General features: G+C 47.4%; 1 protein-coding gene across 2 annotated transcripts in view; it reads right to left on the bottom strand.

The window, feature by feature from the left end:
• The window catches only part of pde4a (phosphodiesterase 4A, cAMP-specific), a 46,185-nt gene that overhangs the window by 6,964 nt on the left and 25,903 nt on the right, over positions 1-13,318 (bottom strand). For both annotated transcript variants that reach the window (XM_085783734.1, XM_085783735.1), the window contains exons 3-10: positions 12,893-12,929; positions 12,622-12,692; positions 11,677-11,726; positions 10,182-10,294; positions 1,899-1,992; positions 1,634-1,797; positions 1,246-1,344; positions 398-562 (exon numbers count right to left, since the gene is read on the bottom strand). In XM_085783734.1, the coding sequence (XP_085639860.1) occupies positions 398-562; positions 1,246-1,344; positions 1,634-1,797; positions 1,899-1,992; positions 10,182-10,294; positions 11,677-11,726; positions 12,622-12,692; positions 12,893-12,929 (793 nt within the window). The remainder of the gene's footprint in view (positions 1-397; positions 563-1,245; positions 1,345-1,633; positions 1,798-1,898; positions 1,993-10,181; positions 10,295-11,676; positions 11,727-12,621; positions 12,693-12,892; positions 12,930-13,318) is intronic.

The raw sequence follows: 13,318 nt of genomic DNA, 5'->3' as shown, positions 1-13,318 counted from the left end.
GACTCGTAAAGAGGAACTATGTCTGGTCGCTTTTCCGCTGTTTTTCTAACCCTCCTCCTGGCCATGTGCATTTGTTTACAACGAATCTGGCCAGAAATCAATCAATAGAGCGGTAGATAACGTTATATATCATATACAATGTTATAATGTGTATATTTGTGTAGTTTAATCTGTCATAAATGAGATTATGGGTTACAGGGCGTGTTAGTGTTGCAGTGCCGCAGAGACGTGAGCTAGGACACCGGGCAAGGAGCATCCATTTTCCCTGCAACAAGTTAAGCGATTTATTAAACCATGACAATTACTCCAAAGGTAAAAATGTAGCATGATTAAGCTACAAATCCTGCATAGTTCCTCTTTAAGTCTTTATCAGTGGTAAACCAGCCATGGTACTCACATCTAGAGCTGGTGTGGAGAGCAGTACATGAGTAGACTGAGTGACATCTGCAGCGTGGAGGCTGTTGTGATAGGCCACGTTGGCATGGTAGTGGTCCTCCAGGGTCATCACATAGGTGACAAATGTGTCCAGAGGGATCCGAAAGGTCTTCAGTAGATCTCTTTCCTGCAGCACAGGGTTGATGGTCACAGATTTAAAGGGATAGTTCAACATTTTGGCAAATTGGCCCATTGCCATAATCCCTATAGTCATAGCAGTAGGTTTGTTACCTTTAATTGTCGGTGCAAGCTATTTTTAGAACAGCGGAGCAGAGCCGCGAGCTGCTCAGAGCTACGCTACGGAGGCTCATGGGATTTCTTGGTTTCCCTCATCAAACTCATCAAATACTCAATCCAACAACTCAAAAAAGCTCTCGTGAGATAATAACAGAACGTTACGAGTTGTTTTCGAGGCAAATGCAGAGGCTACCTGCTGAAAAACTGCCCGAGACGGGAACACGCATCAGCGGTTTTGCATGAATTTGCCTCGAAAACAACTCTGTCTCGTAACGTTCTGTTATTATCTCATAGCGTGGTGAATGTGCAGGTCACAACTTGTCAACGAGAGCGTTTTGGAGTTGTTGGATTGTGTATTTGATGAGTTTGATGAGGGAAACCAAGAAATCCCATGAGCCTCCGTGGCGTAGCTCTGAGCAGCTCGCGGCTCTGCTCCGCCGTTCTAAAAATAGCTTGCACCAACAATTAAAGGTAATGAACCTACTGCTAAGACTACAGGGTTATGGCAATGTTGAACTATCCCTTTAAGTCAATCTACATGTCACAGGCCACTGTAAGATCTGTCGCTCTCACCTGGAAGATGGCAAACATTATGCAGCTGAGGGGTCGGTTATTGGAGAACTCTGCCACACGAAAGATATTAAGGCCCCACTTGTTCAAGTCGTTCAGCTCCTGATGGACGACCCAACAGGAAACAAGACGGCACATGAGCACAAATATCCTTCAACAACAGTTTATGGCTGCTTGACATTGTTATGTGTTGTAGTTGCTGCCTGTTTCTTCCAGTTTAGCAAAACATTTTCCCATGATGCAGCTTTAAAATGGATCACCTGTCAAATGGATGTGTTATATGTGATGTTTTAGCTTGTGGAAATTACATATAATAATATGTAGAGAAGGGATCTTCAGTGTGTCTTTGTTATGTGTGTGATCTGGTGGGCTGCTTTTCCGTCCGTTTTACCCTGGCTAATGAGTCCTCGTGTTCGGTCTTCACGCCGAAGCGAGGCATGGTGGAGTTGGAAAGGCTGGAACTGTGCGTGAGCTTCTTCACACCGCTGATGTGACACATGGGCTTCTCCCTCTCCCTCAAGGTCGGGGACGGGATCTCCACCTCGTTCTGCTTATCTGGAAGGAGGACAGAACAGTTTGAAGGTCAGGCAGGATGGGAGACTTACGGAGGGTCAGAGCAATAAGGGACTTGATATAGAGGCAAAGGTGTGATTTACCTAGAAAGGTAGTGGAGATGTATTCTGACACCTGGTTCCCTGAGCGACTCATCTCTGACAAATGTGACAGCTCCCTGTTCAACATCCTCTTGAACTGAGGAGGGGACAGACAAGAGACACAAAGTGAGCACCTTGGACAGAAGCTGCAAGCAAAACGGTTATGGACATACTGTATATGCAGAAGTTAAATGTGAAGACGTGCAGTTTGTTAACGCTGCACTTCACAAGAAAAACATCCCTATGATTCAGATATGAGAAAATAAATCATCACCCTCATTCGGGCTCGATTCAGTAAAGGGTGAGAAAATCAATTATGAATCATGCCTTTTTTTTTTCCTTTTTTCTCTCAGATGAGAACATACTGTTCAATACCCCCCCCCCAATTCAGTGTGTGTGCTTGTATTTTGGTTGCTGTGTATTGATATGCTGCAGCGATATGCCGATATTGTTCTCCATACATCTACCGTGGCAATCAAGAACAGCTCGTCTGCCAGTCCGTGCAGTACAGACACAAATGTGATTAAGTGAATACATTATCCCCGCAGACAGAAAAAACACTGTTCCTGAACCTTCTTTCACATTTTATCTTTATTTATTTTTTTATTTTATTTCTTTCTATCGTTCGTCGTTTCGGAGGCTCGGCGGTTTTACCCCCGTCTCGGTAAGTCACGTGAAGGTACAATGTGATTCGGACAAGAGAGAGAGAGAGAGAGACCCCCCTCTCTCTTAGTCTGTGTCCTACTGACTGATCTTTCACACATAACAATCTCCATGGCAACCGGAGCGGTTGCCGTGGCAACTGCCTCCTCACAGTCAGTCCTTCAGCTTGATGTGTGTGTGTGTGTGTGTGTGTGTGAGTGCGGAGAGAGCGAGCGGTGGCTGGCTGGCTGCTTGGGTGACAATCTGAGGGAGTAGGCAGGTGTCTCTGACCTTTACCAAGGTCAACCCTCCTCCCCTCCGCCGCCGCCGCCGCCTCCCTCTCCACGTCTCTCTGTTGCTTATATCTGCTCCTCCCTCCCTCCCTCCCCCTCGAGGTAAACAACACTCTTGACTACTGCCCCTCCAGCCCCCAAAATCCTCCTCCTCCTCCTCTTTCACATGCTCTTCACCCATTCCCACCGTCCCTCACTCTCTTCCCTGTAGTTTTCTCTCTTTTTCCACCCATCCCATCCATCCAGCCGGCCGCTCGCTCGCTCGCTAGACGCTAAGCCAAGCAAATAGGTAACTGTGGAGGCAGTCAGGCAGGATCAGTCATCATCAGAGGCTGGGAAAGCTAGTCAAGCCCAGTGGCACACTTAAGCAGCAGGCTTGGCCCAAACCTCCTCCTCTCTCTCCCTCTCTCTCTCTGGTTCCTTCCTTCCCTAATGCTGTAACGCTGAGTCATAGCTGCCAACCAACACTTCCACAGTGCCAGTCCGAGTGCCAGGACAAACAGCACTCTTCCTCTGACACTGACTAATGAGGCAAACATGCAAACTCTGCACACACATGGCCGTAGAGACACACACACACACACACACACATACAATCATACACCTGTGCATGTCGGGGACCCACAAGGGCTTCATCCTCTCCACCTGTCTGAGCCACGCAAATACAAATGCACATGTGCAAAATGTGACCTTTCCCTGATTCCTACTTGTGCATTAAAACTCAAATCGTTCACACTTCTAATGTTCCCAATGTCATCTCATGAAACAGTAAAGACAAACGCAACAATTTGTCCCGGTGACACAGTGGCACTGGCAGGAAACCACATCAGATACGAAGCTGACATGTCAAAGAAAACTTCCCCCAGTTTCTAATTTCATAGGTTTCTGTGGATGCAGAATGACTGCACAAAAAAATGGAACAAAAGGAAACATGTCCTCAGTCCTGAGACAATAAGCATTGTCCTTCACTGGCAGCACGCTTGGCTTCCTTAAGTCTGTATTGAGGCCAGCCTCAGGGTAACAGGAGAGGGAGAGAGGGAGAGAGGGAGAGAGGGGGATGTGGGACGCAGGTGTGGAGGATGGAAACGGACATTATGTGACACTGCAATGTACCTGCAGTGAAGACAACTGGACGGCTTATCCCTGAGTCCCAAAGCTCTTTTTTTTTTTTTTAGGTTTTTAAAGCAGCTCGTTGTATTCTCAAAAAAAGACAGGTTGCTATGTAAACAAGGTATGTAAGGAAGGAAGGACGACTTTGATATTGTCTTTTTGTTTACAGCGCTGCTGCAATATAGAAACAATAAGCAGAGCAGAGTTAATAAACTCTGAGCCTTTATCACTGCTCCCCTTCAGTGGGTCCATGTATAAATGAATGAACAGGTACACACACACTGACTTACAGTTTCTTACAAAGCCACCGTCAGACACACAAAACCTCCAGTCACCACCACACACAGTCAGTAATGTCCTTTCTCTTTTTGTTTTTTTGCAGGACAGAGCGACACAGAAGATCTTTTATACCCACACAGCCATCAGACCTTTCAATTCTTCTGCAGCTGACAGACAAATGAATTTCCCTTTAGGGATTAATAAAGTAATTCGTATTCGTATTCGTAATAATGTAATGAACTAGTCCCCCATGTTGCATCATGGAGGACTCCCCTGCCCCCAATGAACACATAACATCACACACATGGACTTAAAGCAGAAGTAAGCGATCCGGTCGTTTTGGCTAACTTCTTGTCAGCCAATGGAGTTAGCAGTCCCCGCCCTCGTCCCTACGTCACCACATTCACGCGCATCCTTTGGCTGCACACACAGAGAGGACCGCCCCTTTATGCCGTTCTCTCTCCTCATTGGATAAAGGTTGTAGGATACAAGGAAAGTTTTCTCCTCGGCTCAGAGCAGAGCAGAGTGACTGACAGACCCGTGTTTCAGACCAAACACTCTATATAAGTGATTGCTGTCGGAAGATATAACTATTCAAGACTTATATTAACACAAATATTCCGCTTACTTCTGCTTTAATAAAGTAATTCGTATTCAATTCGTATTCGTAATAATGTAATGAACTAGTCCCCCATGTTACATCATGGAGGACCCCCCCGCCCACCCCCCCAATGAACACATAACATCACACACATGGACTGAAGAAGATAACAACATGGAGTCAGGAGAGAGATGAGTTGTTAATTCATGCACAAAACTTCAGGAGTCCACGGTATCTGCCCCTGTCAGGCCTCGTCTCCCCCTAACCCCCCTCTCTCTCTGTGAACTCGGGGGTCCTACCTGGTCCCACCAGCCGATGAGCCAGGGCCTGGAGCAGGTCTCACAGAACAGGTCCACTAAGGGCGTCCTGCGCTCCGCCGCCGTCCCACCCCCCTCCAGAACCCCTCCGGCGGCCGCACCGACACCGAGGTCCAGCTCTGCCCCCGCCCTCCCCTGCAGGGGGCTGTAGCTGGAGGAGCGGGGCAGCCTGTAGCCCCCCGGTACGGGCGAGGGGCAGGGGGACGGGGACGGGGACGCCGGGTCAATGGCCTCCACTACACCCATGTTGTCGAGGGTGATGGCGGCGGCGGGCGGCGGTTTGGTGGGCCGGTGGCACAGGCAGGAGGCGCGGCGGTGGTAGTGGTGGAGCGGGGCGGGGGAGGGGGCGCTGCAGGTGCTGCCCCCCCAGTGGCATGAGGAGGGCGTCGTCCGGGCGTGTGGGGAGGAGGAGAGGCCGCAGCCGGTCAAGCCGGGACACTCCAGAGTGACGGCTGCCCCCCCCTCCGAGAAGCGGCGGCGGGGGGCGGGGGGCAAAGGAACACAGGGGGAGGAAGGGGAGGAGGAGGGTAAGGGGCTGCTGGTGCAGACCGTCCTTGCCTACATGCAGCACCCCAACCCAACGCCAAGCCCACCCACCCAGCCGGTCAGTCCAGACTAGAGTCCGCAGCCTCCAGCCTCAGTGTGGTTGGTGGTTGGTTGGTTGGTTGGTTGGTTGGTGGTCTCCAAAAAGATGAGGGTCCGTCTCCCCCGTCTCCCCCGTCCCCCCCCCCCCAGACCAGGAGCAGCCCCCCTGGATCCGGCTGCCGCTGCTGCTGTGGCGACTACATCTCATCCCATTTAGCTGAGCAGCAGACTGACCCAAATCTACAGTAGTCACTGCAGGGTTAGGGTAAGAGAGAGGTGGGAGAGTGTGGGAGCCGAGAAAAAAGAGAGAGAGAGAGAGGGGAAGATGGAGGGGAAACAGAGGAGAGGAGGGGGGAGAGGGAGGGAGGGAGGGAGCGAGGGACCGTCTGAAGGGCACAGAGAGAAGAAGTCGACGGAGGGGGAGAGAAGAGGAGAGGAGGAGTGGGTTATGAGAGAGGGAGAGAGAGATGTAAACGGAGAGGAAATGATGTTGTGGGGAAGCTGAGCTGCTTGACAAACAGTTAATAAAAAATTCAGACGACGGAGGTGAGAGGACGGTGGCGGTGACGGCGGAGGAGTGGAGGGATGACAGGAGTATCTGATGATGATGATGATGATGATGATGATGGAGGAGGTAAAGAAGGGAGCTTGGATGACAGAAGGAACATCAGGAAAAGGGAAAGAGAGAGAGGAGGAGGAGGTGGTGGTGGTGGTGGTGGTGGTGGGGGAGTGGGGAGAGGAAGGGAAGGAAGGAGGAAGGAGAGGAGAGGAGAGGAGGGAGGGGGGGGGGGGCAGATGATGATAGCAAGAGAAAAACAAGGATGGAGAGGATGAGAAAGAGAGAGGGATGCAGCAGCAGGCAGGCCTGTTGTAGCAGACAGACGGTCAGGGCTGGAGGAATCACACCAGAGCTGTAGTGGTGGTGGTTTTGGTTTTGGTGGTGGTGGTCTGGAAAAACACGCTCCCTCTCTCCCTGCGTCGACCGCCCCTCCCCCCGCGGTCCGGACCCACTCAGGCCCAGTCGGTCGGTCACAGTCCGACTCCTACCAGAGCAGCATCATCATCATCAGCCCCGTCTCGCACCGACACAGAGAGCCCACAGACAGACAGTCAGTCAGTCAGTCACTCCTCCCTCCCTCCTTCCTTCCTTCCTTCCTTCCTCTGTAGCCCGGTCCCTCCTCCTCCTCCTCCTCCTCCTCTCTGCTCCGTGTCACTCCTCCATGTCCGATGCTGCAGCTGCTGCCGGAGGTTAATAAAGTTAATAATCCCGCCGCTGTCGGCTGCCGTCGATCCTCCGCCGCTGCTGCTCTGCTTCTGCTGCCTCTTGCGCCATTTCCCTGGATGCTGAAGACGAAGACGGCGGCGGCGGCGGCTCTCGCAAGCTAATCAGGGCTGCGTGCGTGCGTGCGTGTGCGTCGCGTTGCTTGCGTGCGTGCGTGCCAGTGTGTGTTGTTGTTGTGTGTCTGTGTGTGTCGGGCGCTTTGCTTTGCTTTGGCTTTGCGCCGCGGAGTGCGCATGCGCCGACGAGACAGCATGTACGTCTGTCGCAAATATGTGTGTGTGTGTGTGTGTGTGTGTGTGTGTGTGTGTGTGTGTGTGTGTGTGTGTGTGTGTGTGTGTGTGTGTGTGTGTGTGTGTGTGTGTGTGTGAGACTGAGTGGGAACAGTCATGTGTGTGTCTCCGTGTTGTTGGCGCGGTGCGCAGGGTTTCTGCTCAAAAGACGGCAACAGATTCATATTCACAGACTGTTTGTCTTTTCTTTTTTTTTACCCGCGAGACTCCTGCGCGCGTGCACGCCGCATGTGCACACGTATAGCTAGACAGCCTATAAACACACACACACACGCACATAAACACACACAAACACACACAGTGTCCTCTAAGCACTCTCCTCTTTATCCTTCCCTCGTGTCATCATAAACCATTAATTACACCACAAAAACCATTAATTAATAGCGAAGTGCAACACGGGAGGGATTTCTGGAATAAAACCAACAAGGTGTATTGATGATGATGATGATGATGGTGGTGGTGGTGGTGGTGGTGGTGGTGATGATGATGATGACGGTGGGTGAGTGTCTCTTTAAGGCTGAGCAGCTCTATTAAAGGAGCATCGCCTCCCTGTGATTGGTCGTTCCCCGAACCACATGGCTTGTGGTCAGCGTGGCAAACCAATGACTAAAAGGGAAGGGCAGACCCTGCTGCTGCTCGATAGCAACCAAGGTTACAGCAGAGACATCAGCATCAGGACCCGTCTCCCCCTCCTCTTCCTCTCTCCCCGTCTCCCTCTCATGCCCTCCCCACCCACAGACCGTCAGCCTCCCTCTCCTTACTCTCTCTTTCTCTTTCTCTTTCTCTCTCTGTCCCTGTGTCTCCTCAAATACAAATGCATGCATACTTAAGAAGCCAACCCATGCACACACACACAGCACACACACATACACATAGATGCAGATGAAATGCATCAAAGTCCACCACATCCTCCTCGCTGCCAGCCCCTGCAGTTATTGCACACAAAACGCTCAGCCACTGCAACAACAACCCAATAAATGTTTCGTAAACATTAGTTTTTTACCAAATGCCACAGAGGCGCTGGTTGACCACATACTGTATGCAGTGCAGCAGTCAGGCCGCATTAATTATTTAAGCAGTACAATTACTACCACAGGATTACAAATAAACCGAGGCCATCGTGTACATACAGTACAGTACAGCAGCCCTCTGCAAACTGACCCCAATACACAGCAGGACGAGCTGCACATGATCACCACCACAGCTAATTAGCCACTTTATTATGTGAGAATGTGTTTGGATCAAAAAGAGAGAGGAGGCTGAACGTTTTTTTTCACATCCTTATAGCATTGTTGTTAAAAGTATTTGGACAAAGTGAGTTATAGACACATGACTCCTGTAGGATTATTGTTTCACCTCACTTTAATAATTTTCCTCAGTGGAGCTGCTTTCAGGGTTCATACACATTTTAGCCAACACATTTCCATGACTACACAGTACATGACCCCTAAACTGTCAATGTATGCGTGAAATATAGGAATAAAACAGCATCTTGAAAGTTGTACTTTCAGTTATTATCCCACCCTCTACTGAATATAAAAGGAGGTTCTCACATGCTTGAGTTTTACACCGCTGACTTGTATCATCAGAACAGACATGTGCTGTGATTTTCAGCCTTGTATCTATTATATTTGGCCTTCACCCTTTACAGCAAGGGGTGGGACAATACCTGACAGCTGAGAATATTACTGTCAGGTATTGTCCGACTCCTCCCTCTATTAAATATGAAAGAAAGCTGACGTGACCTGACGAGAACGGTGGCTGACTGATCAGATCAATTTTAAATCAACCACATATAGGCTGTTATTACTAAGGCTTTGTCCACACAAGCCCGGGTTATTTTGCAACCGTGAACATGTGTTCCAGCTGTTCTGTCCACAAGCAACCATGCTTTTGCAACAGTGAAACCGTGGTCTTTTGAAACCGGAGTCCAGGGTGAAGTTTTCGGCCGAGTTGGGTCTCAGCGGTTGCGTGTGGATATGACACCCATGACTATTTCCATTGTTAACTTCAGAGCTGCGCGCGTGCTGATGTAACTAGTGCCCGTCCATCAGGATGTATGGAACCTCCACTCTCCCTGTAACAAGTTATAAGTCATTTATTTAACATCACAATTAGTCTGAAGCTGTTTAATGACGGTAAAAATGAAACATAAGGTCAATATCCTGCATAGTTTCTCTTTTCTGTGCTGCGCTGATCAGAGCGGCGTCCCTAGCAACGGTCTGTTATACTTGACGACGGTCATTATTCAGAAATAACAGACTGTAGAAAGCAGCGATCGACCAGAGCAGAATTCAAGAGCCGTGTAATAACCAGAGTTAATGTTATCGAGCTAAAATGGACGTGACAAAGTTGGTGTTGTTTATTAGCACGCTGTCAGCTGTATTTGGTTGTCATATGCAGTTGCTCATCTACTGCACAGAGGAGCCTGGACAAGCAGCGAAGGAGGCTTTACAGTTGCATATGTATGAACTATTTTAATTACACGGCTCGTGTAGACGCAGAATTTTATTTAACAAAACTTCGGTTTCAAAAATACCTGTGTTCGTGTGGACAATTACATGACTTTTCCAAAACTTTTGGGGTATATTTCAGTTTCCAAGACTTTTCCAGATCTGGAAAATTACATTTTCACCTTGTGCATTGCTTCTATTCACTAAGGAGTGGAAGCTTTAACAGGAAGTTAGCAGATGTTGCTGTATTTTGTCCACTGTGTCACAGCTGTGTCGCAGCTGCAGCCTGTTCATGACCTTTCATGACATGGTGAAATATTCTCATGAATCATGAAACATCAAGAAGCCCGGCGCCATATCGACTCAACAGCAAAGTAGAAGGAGTGAGTGTGAGTGAGTGTGAGTTTGTGTGTGTGTGTGGACAAAGTGGGCACCTTGTTGGAGGCCATCTCGCTGACAGAGCGGTGGGTCTGAATGGTCTCCAGCTGGTCCAGACACCAGTCCAGCTCCTCCAGAGTCTCCCGAGCCATCTGCTGGTACGTCTCCTCTGAGAAGGACACAAACACACAGAGACAGAGTCTGTAGACCAGCAGAGGAAGAGCACAAAGAGTTTCATAAAAGTACCTAACATTGTCCATCTAACAGTGGTCTGTGGCTTTTAAGGTCCAAAGCTACAGCTCAGTATTTTGGCAATACCTGGATTTATCATTTAAAAGCTTTAATGGCAAGTTTCCATGTTGGTCACATCTGATAATAAAAAAGGTGCCTGAATTTATAACACTGCAAGAGGCAAATCCACTAACTAAAGTTAAAACACTTGACAAACTCCCACTCTAAAGTTGACTCAGAGTCTTTTAATATATATAATCTAAACTGAATCTAAGCTGATCATGTGATGCTGACACATGGTTTTACAGCAGTATAATATTTATAAACAGAGCAAGACAGTTCACTAGTTTAAATTACACTTTGAATCCAAAACATACAGACATCACTCTACAATTAAATGTGTTTCATGTTTAATTAATCAACAATTAAACCCAAATTATGTGCTCATTCTGATGTTATAACAGTGTATGAATATCTATGATTCTTAGAAACACAGTGAAATGGTTCTGCATTTGATATAGGCTACAATCAGCTGAGTGACCCTATGTTATAATTTGATTATTTAAATTGATGAAGAGGGCTATATACTACTATAGACAACTGCTATTAAGTCTCATGTGAACATATTTTCTCGTTTTAAATAAGTATATATAACCTTAATAAGTCGTTTTTCAATTTCTGTATGCAGTTCCTTCACAAGACAGATGCATGTTTTGCACATGGATTATATAAACACAGTAAATCAGAGCTACATTTAAAATCCTGAACAGCTAATAAACAAATATATATACATATTTTATAGATCTATCGGTCACTGTCTTTGATTATGAACATATGATTAAAAACACTGATATTAGTTGTTTGGTTCAAAGTAAATAAAGTGATGATGTCAGGCGTCAAACTCTGAGGGGAATATTCAAAGAGCTTTGTAGTGCTGCTGCCCAACATTTGTCATCTAACAAATAAAAGTAGGTCAAAGCGTTTAGTCTCAGTTTCAGTGCAGTGACAGTAAAATAAAAAAATAAAAAACTGCACAGTGATAATTAATCAAACATGTAATTTACACATCTAGTGTGTAAGAGAAGCTTTATTTTTTCTTAATCTTTACATCTAATGTAGCCTCAGCATTGTAATCTGTTAACATGTATGCAGTGTGGTTAATTAAACCGTTCTTCAGTAATAGCCATGTGATGTTCTGCAGTCATTTTCATTCCTGATGAGGCTTTTGGGGAGTGTGGGAGCCTTGGCGTGTCCTTAACACAGTGTGAGGGGACTGTGGGACTCTTTGGACTAAGAGTTTTTAATTAGCAGACAACATACCAGAGAGTGTAGCTTGGGGAACAGTGGGTTGGCTTGTCACTGGTGACCTCCTGTGGACGAACACAGCCTTACATCAGAGGGAGAACGACATGCTACTGCCCCCTGCTGGGGTTCAACAAGCACTCAGCGTTAACAGGACGAGGCAACAAAAGGCTGGGCTCACAGAGGGGGGATATACACATGTTCACGTATGTTATTCATTTATACATCCCTTAAAAAAAAAAAAAAAAAAAGGCAGATGAGTGCATGTCTATATTAAAACAGCTCTGAATATTGTATGCGGCTGCGATGTGTGAATGTTTTAAAGTCCATAAAAATTCCCCTGCTTCACTTCAAATATTGAAGTGTCCAAAAATAGTCTAAGACAAAGCCTGAGCTCTTCTCTCCTCTAAAACAGCCTTCATGGTTTCATAATTGTGTAGTGAGGGAGGTATTTGCAGGGCACAACACTGCATAATTATAGATGCTGATAATTCTGTGCTGCATTGCTTTATATATATATATATATATCACATTGACGTGGAGCTAAAAGCCTGCCAACTCCGGCTCCTTCTGTCTACTGCATTACAAAGGAAAATAATTTTAGTATTATTGACCGTCTGCATCGTCTGGGTACAGAGTCAGGGACATGCATCTGAGGCACGGTGTTCTCTACACTCAGTCCTCCTCACTCAGACGGTGGAGAGCTGGAGAGACGCCAGATAACACGGATCATATTTTCTAGACTAGAGCACAGTCTGATAAGTATAAAAAAAAACGGTTAATCGTGATGGCAAAAGTGGGAGCAAGGAAAGAGGGGGAGACATCAGCAAACACACACACAGACACACACGCACACACACTGCAAACAAAGCAGGTAGTCGTGACGAGTGTAAGTCGGGGGGTGTGGGTGTGGGTGGGGGGTGGGGGGAGAGAGAAGGGGGTGTCTGACAGCATGATACTGACTTGTTAGTGGGTGTTGTGACATTGGCGAGGATGGTGAAGTTGCTTCTTACAGTTCGTAGGCTGGCCAACACCTGGGGGATGGATGGACAGCGTAGGAGGGAAAGAAGGAGGGAGGGAGGGAAGTAAGAGGAAAGGAAGGAGGGAGGGAGGGAGTGGGCAGAGGGGAGGAGAGGAGGGAGGGGGGACAAGTTCACTGCACTAATTAGACACCTTTTCTATTCATTTGCAGCAATTAAAACATGGCAGACGAAGGTGCAGGAGGGAAACGTACCTGAGCGAAAGGGGTGACGATCATGTCTTCGGCGTGTCTGAAAGAGAGAGAAAGAGGAGAGGAAAAATGGGATGAATGCGAGCGGGTTTGGGGCGGTTGAGTTGAGGAGCTCAATATTAGTGTTTATATGAGAGGAGCTGGGTGTTTACAAAGACCTATGTGGGTCTAAACACAGAGAAATAATCCAGCGGAAGGTTTTAGGGCGGTTTTTTAAACTTACCAAAAAAAAAAGACAAGCCAGGAAAACAGAGCACAACAGTTAATGTTAAGAGGATTCATCATGATTTCATTAGCATAATGCTCGCATAATTACAATCAAAACCATTTCTGTGTTGATTGGGATAATGTGCAGTCACCGTGGTGTATGTGTGTTTGTGTGTGACGGAGGACACTGTGGGTTTAAAAAAAAAAACATGTTTCTGCCAC

Source organism: Trachurus japonicus, chromosome 8, assembly GCF_045865225.1.
Source record: "Trachurus japonicus isolate A0001 chromosome 8, Traja_1.0".
Classification (NCBI taxonomy): domain Eukaryota; kingdom Metazoa; phylum Chordata; class Actinopteri; order Carangiformes; family Carangidae; genus Trachurus; species Trachurus japonicus.
Note: the sequence above shows the minus strand (reverse complement) of the source record. Positions and strands in the feature narration are given on the sequence as shown.